The 20,429-nt window shown below is 50.5% G+C and overlaps 1 protein-coding gene across 1 annotated transcript; it reads left to right on the top strand.

Annotated features, from left to right (window-relative positions):
- The first annotated feature begins 9,506 nt into the window (after positions 1-9,506).
- FOXE1 (forkhead box E1) lies at positions 9,507-13,001 on the top strand. The gene has a single exon (XM_023201428.2). It carries the CDS (start codon positions 10,194-10,196, stop codon positions 11,310-11,312), a length of 1,119 nt encoding a protein of 372 aa, XP_023057196.1. The 5' UTR covers positions 9,507-10,193; the 3' UTR covers positions 11,313-13,001.
- Positions 13,002-20,429: the final 7,428 nt, after the last annotated feature.

The raw sequence follows: 20,429 nt of genomic DNA, 5'->3' as shown, positions 1-20,429 counted from the left end.
AGCCAACCCACAGACTAGAAGAAAATATTTACAAAACATGTATTTGACAAAGTACTGGCATAAAGAATATAAAGAATTCTTACAACTCAATAAGACAGCAAACAACCCAATAAAAAAATTGGCCAAAATTTCACCAAAGACATGTCATCAAAGAACATCTACAGATGGAAAAAAGCAAATAAAAAGAAGTTCAACATTGTTTGTGGTAAGCAGCTTCTAAGATGGTCCCCAGTGATTTCCAAATCCTTGTATTCACACTCTGTGTGATCCCTTCCTCTTGAGTATAGGTTGGACATAGTCACTCCTTTCTAACAAATAGAAATATGAATAAAAGTGATAGAAAGCACCTCTGAGATTAAGCTACAGAAAGATTGTGGTTTCCATTTGGGTTCTCTCTAGTTTTCTTTCTCAGATCACCAGCCTGAGGATGCTTGGGCAGCCTACAGAGGTCCACGTGATGTAGAACTGAGGACGACCAACAACCATGTAAGTGAACTGGAAGTGGATTCTGTAGTCCCAATCAGCCTTGAGATGATTTCTACTTGACTGCAACCTTATAAGAGACTCTGAACTAGACACACCCAGCCCTTCTAAGCCACACCCAGATTCCTAACCCACAGAAACTGTGAGATAATAAATGTTTGTTGTTTTAAGCCAGCAATTTGGGGGTCATTTGTTGCACAGCAGTAGGTAACAAATATATTATTAGTCATGAGGTAAATACAAACTAAAGCTACCAATGAGATACCTACACACTACCTAAAATAGGTAAAATTTAAAAAACTGAAAATGTCAAATGTTGGTGAGGAGGTAGAGCAACTAGAACTCTCATCTACTGGTAGTGGAAACAAAAGAAATACAGCTACTTTGTGAAATGTATTTGGCAGTTTCTTAAAAGTTTAACCATACTGTCTGCACCCATAAAAAAAGAACAAGATCAGCTGGGTGTGGTGGCTCACACCTGTAATCCCAGCACTTTGGGAGGCTGAGGTGGGCGGAACAAGAGATCAAGAGATCGAGACCATCCTGGCCAACCTAGTGAAACCCCATCTCTACTAAGAACACAAAAAAGTTAGCTGGGCATGGTGGCGCCTGCCTGTAGTCCCAGCTACTCGGGAGGCTGAGGTAGGAGAATCGCTTAAACCCAGGAGGCCGAGGTTGCAGTGGGCCAAGATTGTGCCACTAAACTCCAGCCTAGCAATAGAGCGAGATTCCGTCTTAAAAAAAAAAAAGAACGAGATCACATCTTTTGTGGGAACATGGATGGAGCTAAAGGCTATTACCCTTAGCAAACTAATGCAAGAACAGAAATTCAAATACTGCATATTCTCACTTATAAGTGGGAGCTAAATTATGAGAATTCATGGACACAAAGAAGGAAATAACAGAAACTGGAGCCTACTTGAGGGTGGAGGGTGGGAGTAGGAAGAGGGGCAGAAAAGATAGCTATTGAGTACTGGACTTAATACCTTGGTGATGAAATAATCTGTACAATAAATCCCCATGATACAAGTTCACATATGTAACCTTCACATGTACCACTGAAACTAAAAGTTAAAACTAAATAAATAAATAAATAAATAGAAAAAAAATTAACCATACTTTCAAAAGGAGTATCTCTATTGAAAAAAATTAAAAATAAATAAAATAGAAATAAATGCAAACATACAACTACCATATAACTCAAACATTCCTCTCCTAGGTATTTATCCAAGAGAAATGAAAACATATGTCCACACAAAGACTTACACTCAAATATTCATAGCAGCTTTATTTGTAATAGCCAAAAATGGAAACAACCCAAATGTCCATCAATAAGTGAATGGATAAACAAATTGTGGTGTACCGATATAATGGATACTATTTAGCAATATAAAGGAATAGACTATTAATACCACAACATGGATGAATGTCAAAAGAGTGTATACTACATTATTTCATTTATATAAAATTCTATAAAATGCAACCTAATCTGTAGTGATAAAGTAGTTCAGTGATTGCTTGTAGGTAGTGGGAGTGGGGGATAATTTGGTCACAAAACAACAGGAGGAAACTTTTAGGGGTGATAAATATGTTAATTATCTTGATTGTAGTGAGTCACAAGGTACCCTTGGAGAGAATTTAGTAACACTATATTAACCATAAAAAATTTGTGGCCCCATATATCTTGTTCTTGGGAATTTGTCTTAAGCATATTTCAAAAAAATATAAAAAGCTTTTTATCCAAACACATTCACAGTATTTTCACCTACACCAAATATACTGGAAATTACCTAAGTGCCTAGCTACTGTGAAAGGGTTAAATCAACACTAGACCATTTCATTCACAATTACAGATGAAAAGAAGTGAGGAGCCGCATTTAGCTATGTTTATAAAATAATGCAAATGCACTTTGTAAAAAACTACAGAATTGTACTTATGCTACGGTTACACTTATGTAAACATGCATACTTATGCATAAGAACACAAAGGGAAGAAAAACAGAACAGAAAATTCTAGTAGATGAATGATAGGTAATTGGCCTGTGGGTGACTTTTTCTTCCTGATTTGTCTCCTGTAACGTTACAATGTTTTCATAACAGTTTTGAAAATGTCTTCTTGTTGGTTTTGGCTCAGGCTCCCAACCCAGTGATTATTCCATGTCTTGAGTCTGTCAGCTCCCAGCATTAGCACCTCAGTGTGGTCAGCCACAAGCCGAATCAGCCTGCCTTCCTCTGTGTCTTCCTCTAAGTCAGGAGTGTCCAGTCTTTTGGCTTCCCTAGGCCACATTGGAAGAAAAATAATTGTCTCGGGCCACACATAAAATACACTAAAACTAACAATAGCTGATGAACTAAAAAACAGAAAGAAAGAAAGAGAGAGAGAGAGAGAGAGAGAGAGAGGGAGGGAGGGAGGGAGACAGGAAGGAAGGAAGGAAGGAATCTCATAATGTTCTAAGACAGTTTAGGAACTCATGTTGGGGAGCATTCAAAGTTGTCCTGGGCCGCATGAGGACCGCAGGCCACAGGTTGGACAAGCTTGCTCTAAGTCATTGATAAAATGCTGGACAGGCTTATGGTATGGTGTAAAGGATGCCCCCTTTTCTTCTCTTGGTGGAAATCATCTGTCACTGTTTGACTCTTTAGGTTATTTCAATACTAATAAATGACAAATTCTAGAAACCCCCTTCCCAAGGAAGGGGTACTAAAAGGTGGATTAACAAAGTGAACCCGAGGAACGAGTGGAACTGCTTACCTGTACTTGGAGAGTCTTGTTCATCCACTGGGTAAAGCTGACGTCAATCATCTCTGGCCAGCAAATGCCCCAACTTTCAGAGGCTGCTCCACAAACCAGAGATGAGAATATAGTAGGAAGTCTATGAGAGGGTTAAAACTTTGAAAACAGAAGTGACAGAAGCCTGTGCAGGCTTTCGGAGGGCATTAATGTGATTCTTTCCATAGCTGGGTCACTGCTTTGCCTAAAATAGTCTTGTAGAGCAGAGCCTGAGTGGTCAGAGGGCTATTGGAACACCAACGCCACAAGGCAGCTGATAGCCTTTCCCAAGCCTTGTCAACTCCACCTCCTGGACATTTCAGAAGTGATCTTTCCTCTCTTTCCTTTCACTTCTTTCCATCCCCACAACGCTTACACACATCCAGGGCTTCACCACTGTGTTAGTCCACTGACCCAGAACCCTGTTCCAGCAGTATGTTTGGTCCCACCACCTATGGACAGTTTGGCCTGGTCAGGACTCAGGGAAGGCAGGGAGTGCCACATACCAGCCACCCAAGGTGAGGCCCCCTACAGGGGCCTGAGCAGCTGTTCCTCACCTTTTCATACTCCTGGATTTCGTTCAAACCCACATCAGGAGGGCAAGCTCAGCTCTCCTGGCCAGCCCCAGGATACCCTAGAGTCCTACCCTACTGGCTGATGGGCATGATGACCATGCGAATGGCTTCAGGATTGAAGAAAACGCCCCTGAACCTATAGAAGCTGGGCTCCAGCTCAGTGCTGAATCTTTCCCCGACCCTCCTGCCAAAAGTTGGGCTACATCTGCCCAGGCAAAGGCCAGGGCTGCATGCACATGCAAGGCCCTAAGTTTCCAAGACACCAGGAAGAAAGGTTGCTCCTGAGAGACCCTCAGACCTCAGCCCAGTAAGGCCAAGTTAGCCAAACTGTCCCTCAAAGCTTCTTATTTCTAGACCCCAGGATCATCCCAGGGTTCCCCAGTACCTGAACCTAGGGTAGAGGATGGTGCTCTGAGTCTGAATCTCCCCTCATGCCTGCTTATCACCTGCAAGATCCCTGTTTCTGGGCTGCTTTGCAGTTGCCCACCTGTCTAGATGGCCTACCTTTCCATTACCGTGCCTTCCAGATCCAGTGCTCTGCCAGTTCTCCTGGATGTGCTCCCAATGCCCAGTTAGTGACAGGTCTGAGACTAGCCCCTGGGTCTCCTGATACATTAGTGTATTTAATATGCACAAAGTGGTTAAAACAGTGTGTGTTCACGGAAGAGTTATGTATTTCTGACTTATTATTACTAACTTTCACAACTCTCTTACATTAGTATTTATCCCCATTTTATAGATTGACCGGTTGAGGCTGAGTGGATAAGTGACTGGCACAAGGTTGCACAGCTTGGAAGAGGCAGAGACAGGAACTGACCCAAGACTGGATGACTGAGTAACAGGCTCTCACAGGAGGGTCACATTGTGACAGAAGACTTGATAGGGGGCAGTGTCCTCAGATGCTGGGAAAGGGAAGATCAAGGGAGAGTGGAAAGGAGCTGCATTGTGTAGGGAGGGGGCCTTGAATGACAGGCCCAGGAAAGAGCACTTGATCTTGCAGGAGGATGACGGGAAGCATTGAGGGCTTGTGCAGGGCCAGCAGGAGCACCTGCTGGGAGCAGACTGTTTAGAGCCTTGGACAAGTGGAGGAAGCTGATGCTGCATAACCCTGTGTGCCTCTCCACTCTGGGTCAGGCTCTGCTGAGCAGAGGAAGCTCTTGGGCAGAAAGGCCGAGGATCTGACTCCCACGGGCTCCAGGGTCCTCCTGGGTGGAAGTTCCTCTGTCCTGTCTTGCCACTCTCTGTGCCATCCTCCAGGGCAGAAGAGGCTCGTATGAGCAACTGGAACCTGGCTGGAGTGTGAAGCTGGCCCCTTCACTTCCAGTCCATGGGCTGCTGCGATGGTGACTCCCGGGATATGCGCCTAGAGAGGCAGGATATGTTCATGCATATTCATAACAGAGGCAAAAAGACTGACGGCGAAACCGAGAGAGACGCGCACTCCAGGCCTAGGAGGGGAAAAAAGCCCGAGGGGGAGTAGTAAGAGGCCAGAGGAGGGCTGATCGCTCTCGTGTGTCGAGGTTCCAGCGTGTTCCAGCTCCCCCCGCCGCCTCCTCACCGTGCCACCGCCCACCTCATGCCTCGGGTGCCTAGCAGCCAAGCAAGCAATCGGGTTGGGTTGTAGGGGGAGGCAATCAACCCTGTTGCCCCTCCTCAGGAGGCCAGACTGAGCTGTGGGATGGGATCCCTACAGAGACTGACCTGGGGAAGGGGAAAAAGTCACTGCCTCTTCCTGTGCCTCTAATGGTTGAACTAGAATCCAGGCTAGCTCATCTCCCTTTTGAAGGGGTAAGGGGAGTTATCATCGGCTCTTTTGAGATTGTCTTGCAAACCATAGACTCTCTCCCCAGAAATGAACACCCACAAATTTCAGGTTTCCAAGTGTTCCAAAGCCGCGCACAGATTTCGGAACCAGACCAAGAAACCTGGACTCCCGAAGTCGCCTGGGGGCCGATCCTCAGCCCAGGGTTCCAGAATCTAACTGAAATGCGCCGGCGGGCCGCCACCTTCTCACCGGGCCATGGCTTTGCCAGGAATGCCCGCCGCCACAGCTGAACTCCCGCCAGCCTGGGTCGGATCAGACGCGGGTGGTGGCCTGCGCTTCGTGGTCCTCGGGTCCGGAACACAGGGAAAGCGCGTGCAGCCAATCTAGAGCGGGAGCAGGGGTCTGGCTTGACTCTGTCCCCAATTCGTTGTGCGCAGTGGGACAAGTCCGTGCCGTCTGGAGCCAACTTCCCCTTCTCGTTGCGGCCGCAAAGCTCCTGGACCTCCAAGCCGGCTCCTGCGCTCCCCGCTGCTCTGAGAACACTGAGTGTCCCGGGCTCGCGCAGACTGGGTTGGGAGAGGGCTCTGTGGGAGGACTTGCGGGGAGGTGGGTAAGAAATGCTAGGTGCTTCTTACCTATGTAAGAAACGAATTTCCATGATTTCCTTAAATCGAAAAACTGGTTACCTCTGGGTCTGCATGCAGGAGAATCTCCGTTAAGAAATCTGGAGGAATTTTCCTTGACTCCTTGGACTCCTCTTGTTTTTATTTACAGTCTCCAATTCAAAACTGGGGAAAGCAGCTGTTGCAGAAGAACATCTTCTACAGATTCCCAATAGCACCCCCAGCCTCCTAGGCACATAAAATGGCCTGCTGCAGGCAGGCTTCTCGGGGGTGCTGGAAATACTTGAAGGGTTGAAGACCAGCGGGAAGCAGACAGAAATCACTGGCCCGCCCATGTCAACACCAACCCACCCCTGCTGGATTGGGAGAATGATTTTCAAGGGGCTGGAACCTGCCCTTCCTAACTTCCAGATGATTCATAAACGTTAAGGAGCACTGTGCTGGAGAAGACGGGAGGACTTGGCCATGACCATGTTCCTTCTCAAGAAACTGAGAAGGAAGAAATGGGAAGAGATAGGAAATGTCCCAAGGAGATTTCTGTGTATGGTTTTGATCCAAACGGGTAAACTTGTGACCTATGTACTCACCAAAACATTTAATGTGAACTCACTGTGGACTCACAGAATCTTCAAATGCATTATTCGAACAGAACATTTATGAAACAGAAATTTAGGGGTCCTTTGTTTGCAAAAATCTTAGAATCATGATCTTGGAAATTCTAATTCCATAATGCTAGGTATTTGGTCTCGGCCACAGGAGTAGCTTGATATTGACAAAGTTGGAGAAAACAATCAGAATTCTAGAAGAATGAGGTCACAGACACAAGACATGGAAGATCAGAAAATCCTGAGATAAGAAGGCTTTTAGCCATTGTCCTTGCAGCTTAAAAGTAGAGGATCATAAAGTCATAGGACTAATCATTAAAGCATACAATCATGAACATTAGGATAATTATTAGAATCAGATTATCTGAGCTACAGAATAGCGGATCCAGCACTAACATTTTAGAATTAAGGAAGGAGAGAGTTGTGGATTTACAAGATTCAAATTCTTCCAGTCAAACATTCCTACACAGGAATTCAAATTAAATAATATATAACTTAGAGTGGAAAAAAAAAAAAAAAACTAGAGAAGTGGCAGCTTCAAGAGTGGCATCACATTTTCAGGCACAAAATCTTAGTGTCCCGGTTTTTTTGTTTGTTTGTTTGTTTTAAGAGACCGGGTCTCCCTCTGCTGCACAGTCTGGAGCGCTGTGACTACTCACAGGCACAATCATTGTGCGCTACAGCCTGGAACTCCTGGGCTCAAGCGATCTTCCCGCCTTAGCGTCGAGTAGTTGGGACTACAGGCTCCCGCCACGGTGCCTGGTTTAGTCCCAGTATCTTAATACATAGGTTTTTAGACTTTGACTAGCAGCTTAAGTCAAAGGAATATAAGCACAGTCCAAGTTAGACTCCCAGTCATGGAATCTTCGAATTACAGGATCGCATTCTCTAGATTTACGGAATCACGTTAGAACAGTGGTTGTCCAGAATTTAAAATCTGGGTATCTGAACCTCAGAATCTTGAAAAAGTTACTGAGAGCCACGAAATCCCGTATTACAAGGTGCCTATAACATAATCCAGTTAAAATTTTAAAATTTCAAGTTTTTTCCCCTTTGTAAAAACGAAACAGGACGAAATATGGGTTTTTGCTTCTTCATTACTTGGGAAGAAGGAAACCAGGAGTTTTGTTTAGCGAGTGCAAAGCCCCTCTCCCTTCGTTCGACCAACCCTCTGCCGGGGAAGGTTGTCAAGCAAACGCTTTGAGCGTTTCCACACACCGGGTCGACGGAGCGAGGATCTGGGCTTTGCCTCGCTCTTCCGAAGACAGCTGCCCAACGCTTGGCCGGGCTAAGCCTGCCCTCAGCTCACTGCCACAAAGAACGCGACTAAAACCCTGGAAGGCGTGCCACCCGTTACGGGCCAGAACCCTCCTCTTGGGATCGCCCACGCGCTCGCCTGGCGCCCTCCGCGCGGCTCTGCACCCACAGCCCCGGCCCCAGAAAGTTGTGCCCGGACTGGAGCCATGGGAACCCGCGCCAAGACCCGGAATCCTACGGGTAGCAGGGGCCTCGGAGATCGGCACACGCCCTCCAGCCGATATTTAACAGAGTAGAACACTGAGGCCCTGCGAGGGGACAAGGACAGGCCCTGGATCTCCCAGCGAATTGCCAGGGAGCGATCTCAGGTTAGGACCAAGTCCCGGCTCAGGGACAGCAGGAAAGGAACTCAGAAATTGGACACCCATGAAGTAAACGTGTCCCGACTGCCCGCCCCTTCCCCGGAGACGCGCCCACCAGGCCACAGCTCTCTTCCCACTCCCCCATCACCAGCAGCCCTCACTTCCCGCTGCGGGAAGGGGCTACTTGGCTGTCTCTGGGGGTCTTCAGAACTACCCTGGCGCCCCGGGGGATTGGAGGAGGAGGAGGTTACCTATCCTGCGTCGTCTTTAATCCGTGCGCCACTATCCATCAAATAGAGACAGATCCTGGGCCTCTCAAAGACGGATGATTGGGAGTGGGGAGTGGCCTAACCCTAAATATCTACCACGTAAGGACTCTTGAGATACCCAAACCCCTGTACAGTCGAGGGATCTGGTGCCCAAAAAGGGAAAGTGGCTACCTCTACCACACAGCTGGGAAGCGCAGTCCTAAGAGACGCAGGTTGGAGACTCCACTAAGCGGAGAAGTCGCAGCAGTGGGGCCAGTCACCTTCCCTTTCGGGCCTAGGAATACTCATTTGAAAGATGGGGGAACTGGAGTGCCGAGTGGCTGTGGCAGTCACGATTGGGGTTTGGAAACCATCCTGAAAGGCCCTGGGAGCTGGTCTCCCGGAACTTCTCCCTCCCCATTCCCACAAAAACCAAGCGCCCTCTCGGCCAATTCTCACCCTCTCAGGACAAAAATGTGAGATGTGCCGGTCCTTTCACCGCGAATCCCAGCCCTTGGCAGAGACCTGAAAAATCCGAAAACTCCGAGTTCAGGCGCGGAGGTCTCCCGAGCCGGTTCCTGAACTCTCCGGTCCTCAGTCTCCCGATCGGGGCGCGGAGGGGACCGACCCGGGGGATCTCCAAGCGCCCTCCCCGCCCAGACGTTGTGGGGCTCCTACCGCGCCACCACAGCTGCTCCTACCTGGGGAGGTGCGCCAGAGCCCCGGGGGGCGGGCAGTCGGGGGGCGGGCAGGGAACCGGTGCCGCCCCACGCTTCCTGGCGCCTTTAAGGAGGAGAAGCCGGCAGAGGGAGGAGCCGGTCCCGGTGTGTGCAGGGGAGCTCCTAGCCAGCGGTCCGCAGGGCTGGAGACCCACGCCGTGGAGAGGACCAGCCTCAGGTGGCCCCGCCTGGGCCCGCGCCCCGACCTCGCTGCCCCCGCCTAGCCTCTCTGCCGGTAGCGCAGACCGCCGCCTTGGCCTCGGGGGTAGGGCATGGGCGGCCCCCGCCAGATCGCCCGGCGCCTGTACTAACTGACCTGGCTCTGGCCTTCGAGCCTGAAGCCTCTTCTGCGCTCACAACGTAGGCAGTAATCCTGAAACCAGCGGGCACCACAGACCAGCTGCAGCCACCCCAACCCAGGGATCACTTCCGGACCCCTCGACCGCCCGGCACCAGCGCGCATGGTACCCTTCAGCCGGCGACCAGAGTCCAGTCCCAGTCGCGAGGCCACCGCCGCTGCCCGCCTCGAGCTGCACCACGCGGGCTAAGCCGTCGGCGAGCGGGTCACTCCCGAGCTTCTGTCTGCACCGCGCCAGACCCAGACGACGGACGCCGAGCCTCCAGCGCGCGCCAGCCTGGGCCGCCTCTCCGGGCCAGCCTGTGAGGATCCCCTGAGCTCTCCGCAGAGGGGCCGAGCGTCGGTTCCGGGGACCCCAGGCCCGCCCCCGCCCCCGCCCCCCGACAGCTGCAGGGATCCAGAGCCCGGGGGTGCGGGACGGCCGCGCCATGACGGCCGAGAGCGGGCCGCCGCCGCCGCAGCCGGAGGTGCTGGCTGCCGTGAAGGAAGAGCGCGGCCAGACGGCGGCAGGGGCCGGGGTCCCAGGGGAGGCCGCGGGCCGCGGGGCGGGCGGGCGGCGCCGCAAGCGCCCCCTGCAGCGCGGGAAGCCGCCCTACAGCTACATTGCGCTCATTGCCATGGCCATCGCGCACGCGCCCGAGCGCCGCCTCACGCTGGGCGGCATCTACAAGTTCATCACCGAGCGCTTCCCCTTCTACCGCGACAACCCCAAAAAGTGGCAGAACAGCATCCGCCACAACCTCACGCTCAACGACTGCTTCCTCAAGATCCCGCGCGAGGCCGGTCGCCCGGGTAAGGGCAACTACTGGGCGCTCGACCCCAACGCGGAGGACATGTTCGAGAGCGGCAGCTTCCTGCGCCGCCGCAAGCGCTTCAAGCGCTCGGACCTCTCCACCTACCCGGCCTACATGCACGACGCGGCGGCCGCCGCAGCAGCCGCCGCCGCTGCCGCCGCCGCCGCCATCTTCCCGGGCGCGGTGCCCGCCGCGCGCCCGCCCTACCCGGGCGCCGTCTATGCGGGCTACGCACCACCGTCGCTGGCGGCGCCGCCTCCAGTCTACTACCCCGCGGCGTCGCCCGGCCCTTGCCGCGTCTTCGGCCTGGTTCCTGAGCGGCCGCTCAGTCCGGAGCTGGGGCCCGCACCGTCGGGGTCCGGCGGCTCTTGCGCCTTTGCCTCCGCCGGGGCCCCTGCTACCACCACCGGCTACCAGCCCGCCGGCTGCACCGGAGCCCGGCCGGCCAACCCCTCGGCCTATGCGGCTGCCTACGCGGGCCCCGACGGCGCGTACCCGCAGGGCGCCGGCAGTACGATCTTTGCCGCTGCTGGCCGCCTGGCGGGACCCGCTTCACCCCCCGCGGGCGGCAGCAGTGGCGGCGTGGAAACCGCGGTGGACTTCTACGGGCGCACGTCGCCCGGCCAGTTCGGAGCGCTGGCGCCGTGCTACAACCCTGGAGGGCAGCTAGGAGGGGCCAGTGCAGGCGCCTACCATGCTCGCCATGCTGCCGCCTATGCCGGTGGCATAGATCGGTTCGTGTCTGCCATGTGAGCCGAGCGTAGAAATGAAAACTCAAGACACGTCGGCTGTTCACACATTCCCCACAACCTGAGAACAGGAATGGAGAGAGGACTCAATTGGGACCCACGTGGAAAAGACTGAGCAGGCCACAGAGGCTCGGGTCTCCCAGCGCACAGCGTAGGCACCCGGTGTACTCTGTAAATGGAAGGAGGTGGGGCGAGGCAGCCAGAGCCCTTGGACTGGCACAGGGACCCTCGATGGAGCGAAGCCCCCAAAGGGGATGCTTTCTGGCATTCCATCGGAGAGAGTGCTTGGCGGTAACCAGAGGGCAGCGTAGTGTCAACACCAGAGACCAGGATCCAAATTGTGGGGAATCAGTTTCTGCCTTCCATGCTGCCGGAATGCAGTGCTGCCGGAAACTCAGGCCTTTTCACGCGGTTCAGCCTCTAGTGCTTTTAACTGCGTTACTACAATAAAAGGCTCCGGCAGCCAGCGCCTTTCTTCTTAAAGGGAGGACAAATTTGCAAAAGAAGTAGCCTTCTTCTTTTTTAAATGGGAGAAATCTCTGCTCTGGTTGACCTGGGCTGGTTTTCCCTGTCTCTGAGAACTTGAGAGCTAGCTCCGAGTTGAACTGTGTCTCAGCGCTCCAGTCCCATCACCTGAACCTTCAGTCTCCCCCATCTGTTACACGAGAGGGCTACAGGACTCTACCCACCGCTCCCGGGTTGTCATTCAGGGCCCCATCATCTTGGATGCTGCCCTGTGTATTTGGCAGCAATGGTGGACCACCCAGGGCCTCTGAGTAACCACCCAAAGCTTAGCCGCTGTTCTAGGGAACAGAAAAGAGCTCATGGCCAAGTATCTAACCTAAAGTCCCAGGATTGGCTCCGGGCAGCAATTATATCATAACCTATTGAACTTTTGAGCAGGTTGTGCTGGCAATTTCATAGCTGTTACTGCCCAGTCATAAATCTGGTTTTCCATTATAAGGCAGCTAGAAATACATTCGTTCATTTGTCCACTGTTTCTTGTCATCACGCAGCCCTGGACCCAATGGGTGAACTAAAGTTTAAGGCGATGAGAGGACTCAGGGAGCCCACTGGTGACACCTTTCAGTAGCTGGGGAGGGCTCTTCCATCCTCAACACCCCCTGCTACACCTCAGCAGCCTCCCCATGCAAAAAGAAAACAGAAAAATTAAGTTGGGGCAGTCAGTAAAGCGAGCTTTAGAAAGAAACTGGAATTTTAACTTCATTTTGTATCTTGTTTAAGTAGCAGGCTCACTAAAATCAGAGAAAGTCCAATAACTCTCCCCCTTTCCCTTGAGAAATCTTTAAGTTTCGATTCTGGAGCAAAAATTTTCAACATTAAATATTTCAGAGGCTCCATTCACAGCTTTCAGATAAACTGGACTGTTCAGATGGATTGTTTTAATAAAAATGTTTGAGCAAGTGAGTTCTAGCAAGAGAAACTCAGCCTCTTTCTGTATAAACTTAATAAGGAAGGGTCGGGGTGTGAAAAAGAAGATTGTATGAAAAACATTGGTAATTTTTATTTTTTAATTTTGGGACTGCACTATCCTGTTCATGAAGACATGTGAACTTGGTTCAGTCCAAATGGGGATTTGTATAAATCAGTGATCTCCATTAGAAATACGGTGCAAGCCACATATGTAATTTTAAATTTTCTAGTAGCCACATTAATAAAGCAAAAAGAAACAGGTGAGGTTAATTTGAATGATATACTTAACCTAACATAGCAAAAAATTATGATTTCAACATATAATCAACATGAAAATTGATTAAAATTGAGATGTTTTACTCTCTTTTCACATGAAAGCTTTACAATTTGGAGTGTTTTACACTTACAGCTTCTCTAAATTTGGACCAGTCACCTGCTAGGTGTTCAGTAGCAACACTGTATTGCACGGTGCGGGTCTAGGTGCTGGCCCTTCCTGGCTTTGGTGGTGGTACCTGGAAGCACTTGAGTGCTGACCCTGCCACACGTGGGCCCAAATTCCAGACCCAGCCTTGTGACCTTGGAAGAGTGCAGGTATTGGGCCGCCCTCCTCTTCCTATGAACCTTTGCAGGTATGGAGTTCAAGGTTCTCCACCATGCAGCTAGACAAGCTGGCTGTCCCAGGTGCAGAGGTCAAGATGACTTGCCTGGTTGGGAAGCATGGGAAAGTAAGAGTCCTCCACCCGGGAGTTTTGTTCTGGGCTGTGGAAGAGCTCAGGCGAGGGACTGGGGCTGAAGAAGGCTGGTTTTTGCACCTAGTTAGTGCTACAGTTGAGCCTTTCTCTGTTTCCTAATTAGCAAGTCCAGTGCTTTGACAGCACCATTAATCTTAAGCCAGCCCCTTCTTCTCTCCGGTCTTCATTTGTGAAATGGGAATTTGTGACTGCTACCTCAGATAATTTTCCTGAAGTTAAACGAGAGGAGAGGTGAAAAGCGCTTTGTAAACTGTAAAGCGCAGGGCATAGCAGGGTGGAAAGGCTTTAAATAAGCGCTGCCTTCTAACAGAGCCTTCTGGAGTGTCGCGATAAAGCCCCGGGAAGGAGAAAGACAGGGTGGGAAACAGCGGGCGTTTTCGTCCCCCATTCTACTTGTCAACTTGGGGGACAGGTAAGATTGTGCCAAAGGCGAGGGTCAGCACCAGGAGAGAGAGGACGCTGCGGGGAGGGACCTGGGTGTGTGCTTCAGGAACCCCAAGGACACGGAGACGCGCGAGCGTTGGGATCAAGGCATTGAAGACAGAGAGACAGCCCTTCTCGGCCTCCTGCCTAGACACCTAGAGCTCGCGCACTGCCCAGGCGGGCTGGGAATGGGCGCGGCGCAGAGGAGCGAGTACCTTGGAGACAGTGCGCCCCGCCAGGGGCCTCACCCACAGCGGGGTCGCGGGCGGCCCCCTTAACCCGCGTGGCTGTGGGATCCTGAGAACATTCCGCTGTATGTCTTGAAACTTTCTAACCCTAGGAATTTGCAAACCTCTCCCAGTCCCTCATCTAGGGGCTCAGAGACTGGAGGTGCCTTTCTTTTTTATTTTTTTCTTCTTCATTTTATGAACACAGAAAAATCGTTTGTCCCTCTCCGGGCCCTGCACCAGCCAGCGTCGTGTGCAGGCGCCCCCGGGCCGTGGATAATTAGACGCCTTCTTCCCTAATTGCCCAAGGCTCGTTAGAATTCTCCCTAGAGCTGTATCACGTATTTTCTTTCAAATTAACTTTGCTTGCAATTAAGCTTAGGGAACCAGCAACAAAAGCAGACTTGGCCCGAGGTCGTTCACTGCGAAAATGGATTAGAGAACCTTCTTCCCCAATTTAAGGGGAAAGATTCCTGCGGCCAGCGCTTTGGGGGTAGTGCCCCGACCGCAGAGGCGACGACAGGGGAGCAGGAAGCTGCTCACGGGAGTCGGCGTTGGCGGCAGCGGTGGCCTTCCTCATCTGGGCGATGTGGGCTCCGAGAAGAGTCATGATAACGTCCTCGAAATGACTTCTGTATGGTTTGAGCCCAACTACACACCCATGACTTGGAGCTGCCCTGTGGAGTTACAGTTTACCAAACACATTCATGAACATAATCTCATTTACTAAGAACTTTGTGAGAATTTTCTTTTACTAAAATGTTTTCTTATTACAAAATCAGTACGTGTTCATTGTTTTAAAAGAAATAACAGGTAAGAAAAATAAAGAGGGAAGGAAATAACAGGAAAAAAATTAAAAAAAAAAAAAACCGGTGGGGTTGGGAACCCAAAGGAACCCATAGTTGGCCCAGAGAATGCGCAGTTAACGCTTAAGTATGTATTTTTTCTGGAGTTTGTTTTTGCTTTTGTCTTTTCCCCTGTACAGGAGGCCTGAGTCTTGACTTTGTCACTAAATTGCTGTGAGGTCTTGAACATGTTCCTTCTGGCACGGGGTGGGCCTGTTTCCCCATCTATAAAATTGGGTGCAGGTCCCCTTTTACCCTTTCATATTTTCTAACGCCTCTTCCTTTGGTCACTTGAATGCAAGATGCACTTCTGCAAGGGCCAGGAGCAAGGCTTGGGGGCAAAGGGAGGCAAGCCCTCCCTGTTGGTTTACACAAGAGATGGAGGTTAGTTGCAAGGACATTCCCTGGGAGCTTGCTAGAAATGCTGGTTCTCTGGCCTCACCCCAGACCTCCTAGACCAGAAACTACCTTTCTATAAGACCCTTAGACGATTCCTATGCCCTGGGCAAAGAGGATGAACTTTGAAAAAAATGTGTTATTGTGCTTAGAGATGCCAGAATAACTTCAAGAAGCCTCCTGTTTCTGGCCCAGAACCCCAGCTAACACTCCAGCGCTATCTTATGGCTGTGACTGCAGAGAGCAGAGAGGGCAGGGTGGCAAGGGGACAGAGCTGGAGTGGAATGCTTCATCTCCTCCTTTGGGTACTTTCTGAGTCTTGGAATCCTAGCCCTTAGACTGCACCTCATCTCCTGTTTCCAGCTATATAGGTGACTGTGACAATGACACTCAACAAGGGCATATCTGAATACATCTTGAAAGCTGAGGTGACAGAGCCAGGGCAGGAAGCTAGGTCCTGACTCCAGGCTGAGGCACTGTAGGGACCTTGGGTTCGATCTCTATACCCTCCCTAAGCAGCAGTCAATTGCCTGAGTATAGAACAAACTTTGCCTCTGACCCCTCAGCTCCAGCCCCAAGTCTGAGGTAGTTGAGGGTTTAGGAGAAAAATTAAACTTTCTGTTCAGGACACAATGGCCAATTGGAAGGGATCCCTGTCTCCAAGTCAGTCTGGGCTGAGGGATCCTCTAGTAGAAAGGCTAAGGTCCTCAGTGCCCTAAGGAACCCTCCCCTGCCTTGAACACATATGAGCTTGGCTTTCTGTGTGTGCTCAGCCTATTCCTGAGGGTAGACATGACAAGATAACTAGGGGGAAATGTCCCTGATGAAAAGCAGTTCAGATGGGGCATGTACCATGAAGGATGGGGCAGAGGCCCAGATTGGGAAAGCATGTTCCCAGGATCACATGGCACCACACGGGGAGAGCCAGGACTCTCATCTCATTGCTAGTATAAGTTCCCAATAGGAATAAATAGGAATACTGTGTGAGTGGAGCCTCCATAGAGCCAAAGAAGTGACTTGTGACTTGCCCAAGATATGACAGTTATAAGTGTCCAAGCTGGATTAGAACCTATGCCTTCCCCAGTGGAGACTGCATTTGATTATCATCTTAATGAAGGTAATATGGAAGTAAAAGTAATTCAGTGAGGATGTGAAGGTAAGGGCTAAGGAATGGCGATGGACTGCAGCGTGAGGGATGGACTTCCCTGTTAAATAAATAGCTTAGAACTACCTAGAGAGAAAGTAGTGTATTTAGTGCTTCTCAGGTCAAACTAAGCAGTGAACAAAAGTTTAAATGGGATGGACAGGCAGGGTGGGGGCGAGATGGAAGGCCCTTAATGAGTTCTGCTCTCCTGCCCCTGCCCTGTCTCCAACATCTCCTCTCCCTGGCTGAGGCCAAAGCCAGCCTTTGCAGAGCCCCTGGCATGGTCCTCAATGCGTGGCCTCAAAAAGGGAATGCTGCCTGCTCCCTGTGGAGTTCCTGATCCCCTCTGCCAGCCCCACACTCCCTCTTCTGAGAGCGGAAACTCAGATTTCCAGCTCAGCCCAGAAGGGTTAACCAGGAAGCAGCTAGTCAGAGAGGCCCAGGGAACAGCTGTCAGCCCCTCCCAGGGTGAGGAAGAGATTGGGAAGCCAGAATCGGGGTGGATCTCAGCCATGGGGCACAGCACCGGTTTATCTCACTATCTGAGAACCTGGAGCAGCTTCTCCAGTGGGGGTGGTCAAGGCAAAGTCCCAGCCATGGTTTTTCAGACATGAAGGTGCTCTGCAACCAGGCAATAAATTGAGAGCCACCATCTCCTGGGACTCAACTCCTGCCTCTGCTCATAGCCCCAGCAGCCAGCCAGGGCCTCCCAAGAGTACTGCTGCCTCTATTCTGTCCCTGCTGCCAGCTTACCTCCCTGAAGCTGAGCTCCAGTCCTGTGGAGAAGGCTCCCTGCTGTCTGCAGTAGAACGCTTCAATGCCTCACCTGGCACTTTGGACCCTCGGTGATCCTTATGTCAAATTTCTTGCCAGCCACCTCTCCCACAGCTGCCTTCCCACACCCCTAGGCTGCAGCCAACACACCACTTGCTGTTCCCTGTCACTCCCATGTGTTCCTGTCATCATGAATTTTCCCTGACCATTCCCTCTCCAGGAACCACCTAACTCCTTGTCACGCCTCCACAGCCACCAGCCCTGTGGGACCCTGTCATCTCTCTGGGATCACAGTGCCAGCTCCCTAACAGGACCCCCTGCTTCCTCCCCTGCTCCCTTGGCAGTTTCCCCTACAGCAGCCAATGTGTGACCCAGCTCAAAAGCCAACTAGACCATGTCACTCTCTCATGGAGGCCTGGACCTCGGGACCAGGGAGTGCAATTAGGAACATGGCATTTCCACGAGCAGTCCTGTGAAGGGTTTCTCACACTATGAAAAAAACTACATTTAATATGAGTGTTTTCAAAAATTTCCACTCCCACATCATAACACATTCTTTTATCCTAACTTTTTGTCAAAACCTCCCACAACTATTCAACCTTGTGTGAAGTGGGGTCTACCCTCATTTTCCCTGCACAGGTGCTCATAAAGAAAGAATGGTGTCCTCTCCTAGGAACTGTGGTCAGGGCTTTTGATGGCATGGACCAGATGGACCATGCTGAGAACAACTGTCCAGTGGGCAACTCCAGACAGGCATGAAACAATCTACCCTCTTTCTGGCATATAAATATCGGCTTATTTTGTTATCTGGGAAGATAGTGTGCTAGACACTGTTAATTGTCTACCCACCCATCTTCTTCACTTCTTTGCTCACAAGACCCTGGTTTTGTTCAGGTTTCAGTTGGTTGTGTCTTATCCCTTGGCGGTGAATTCTGACTTGCATAAGGTAAGCGCAGTCACTATCCATCACTCTTGTCAGAGATTGATTTGGAAACAGGTACAGGATACTTTCTAGGCCAATGAGATGTTTAGGAAAGTCTGCTGTGGACTTCTGGAACACATTTATTTGGTCTTAACAAAAAATAGGGGAAGACAAACAGCCCTTTTCTACCTCTGGATATTGAGTGTGACAACCTGGAAGTGTGGCAGCCATGTGGGACCTGGAGGCACCAGCCTAAGAGAACATAGCAGTCTGTTGAGGATGAGGATGGCAGGGCAGAGAGGTGGGGAGGGCCTGGGGACCTGATGACATCACTGAGTGCTGAGAAGCTAACTCTGCAACTGTTCAACCATTCATGGTCCCTGGAGGCTCCTGTTGCTAGGGATAACAAATGTCCTCCAAGTTTAAGACTTTCCTTGGGCTTTCCATTACTTGCAGTCAAACGTATCCTAACTGGCCAGGCATGGTGGCTCACGCCTGTAATCCCAGCCTTGGGAGGCCAAGGCAGGTGGATCACTTGAGGTCAGGAGTTCGAGACCGGCCTGACCAACATGGTGAAACTCCATCTCTACGGAAAATACAAAAATTAACCAGGCATGGTGGTGCATACTTGTAATCCCATCTACTCAGGAGGCTGAGGCAGGAGAATCACCTGAATCTGGGAGACAGAGGTTGCGGTAAGCCGAGATCGCACCACTGTGCTCCAGCCTGGGTGACAGAGCCAGACTCTGTCTCAAAAACAACAATGACAACAACAACAGCAACAACAAACAAATGTATCCTAACTGATACAGAAGGTGACCATGACAGGGCAGGGGAAAACTGATTCTTGGTTTATTCCCTTTGAGACTTCTCTTGGCTTCTTATAAATAAATGTGCAACTAAGAGATTATCTAGCCCTACCCCTTGTTTTATGGAAGAGAAACCAGAGAAAGTAGCTTTCCATGGTTACAGTGAGTTCTCATTGTAGACCCTAGTTCAGGGCCCTTCCACAGCTCCAGGGGTTCAGCAGGAACAAAACTAATAATAATCTCAACATTTTCCAAAAGCCACTTTGTTCAGGGGGTACCAGGCGTCTTCACAGGTATTATCTCTTTGGATCCTCACAGATTCCTTGGGAAGCAGCAGGTTTCAAATTCACCCTTTTCAGGTGAGGAAACTAAGGTCCAAGAAAAGGGGGTAATGAGCTCAAGGTGATGTGACCGTTGCACCCTCAACCGGGGTGTAACAAATCCTCAGTAAAATGAACCAGAAATCTGAGGCCCCTTCCTCCCTGGATGTGGGAATCAGGAGGCTGGGAGAATCGCCTGCTAGTGTTGACTGGAGCTTGGGAATCCTCTGGCTTCGAGCCTCTGAGTAGGATGGATTATCCACACGCCCCCAGCTTATCTCCACAGGGCATGTAAGGCTTAAAGATAATGTCTTTGAGTGTGTGGGTCCAGTTGCTTCAGATCCAACAAAGTAGGATGGTTAGTGACCAAGCTGAAAGGAACTGGCTTTTGCTAAAAACAAGCCCTGCCATTGTGGGACTCCTGTCACCCCACCCAGAACCCTCCCAGCTTCAGCTAGGGTTGGTTCCACCAAAGCAAAAGCTGCAGGAGCAGGCCTGTAGTTTACAGAACACCTGGGAGAGGCTGTGGGTAGCTGGGTAATTTCCAAATTAATTGCAGGAGAAAACTAACAAAACAATCTGCAGGCTAAGCATCCCGGGAGTTCACCCATGAGACTGACAGCCTGGAATCCAGCAAGTACAATGCCGCCGACCACAGACAGGAGGGCCCTTCCTCCTTTCGGGGAGGAGGGCTGACTTCCAACAAGGACCCGTCTGGGCCTGCAGCTGGGCCAAGAGGAAAGCAAAACTCTAGAACCAAAACAGCCTTTCCACCCAAAACCAAACTACAATGAACATAAGCAGCTTTCCCGGAACTGCAAGTTTGGTTAGACTAGAGAATGATCCCCTGATGGACGCCTTGTTTTCTCAGCAAGGGACTTTTGGGCCTCATTTTGAAAATTTCTTCCTAAATTCAACCTCAGGAAACTAAGGCTGCTCCCACTGCCCCCTGCAGACTATACACACAGGCATGAAATGAGCCTGAAGCCTCTGCTGTCCTCCTTTTTTTTCTTTTCTTTTTCTTTTTCTTTCTTTCTTTCTTTTTTTTTTTTTTTTTTTTTTTTTTTTTTGTTTT

The sequence above is a fragment of the Piliocolobus tephrosceles genome, chromosome 14, assembly GCF_002776525.5.
Source record: "Piliocolobus tephrosceles isolate RC106 chromosome 14, ASM277652v3, whole genome shotgun sequence".
Lineage (NCBI taxonomy): Eukaryota > Metazoa > Chordata > Mammalia > Primates > Cercopithecidae > Piliocolobus > Piliocolobus tephrosceles.
The sequence above is the reverse complement of the archived record's forward strand: the minus strand, read 5'-3'. Positions and strand labels throughout refer to the sequence as shown.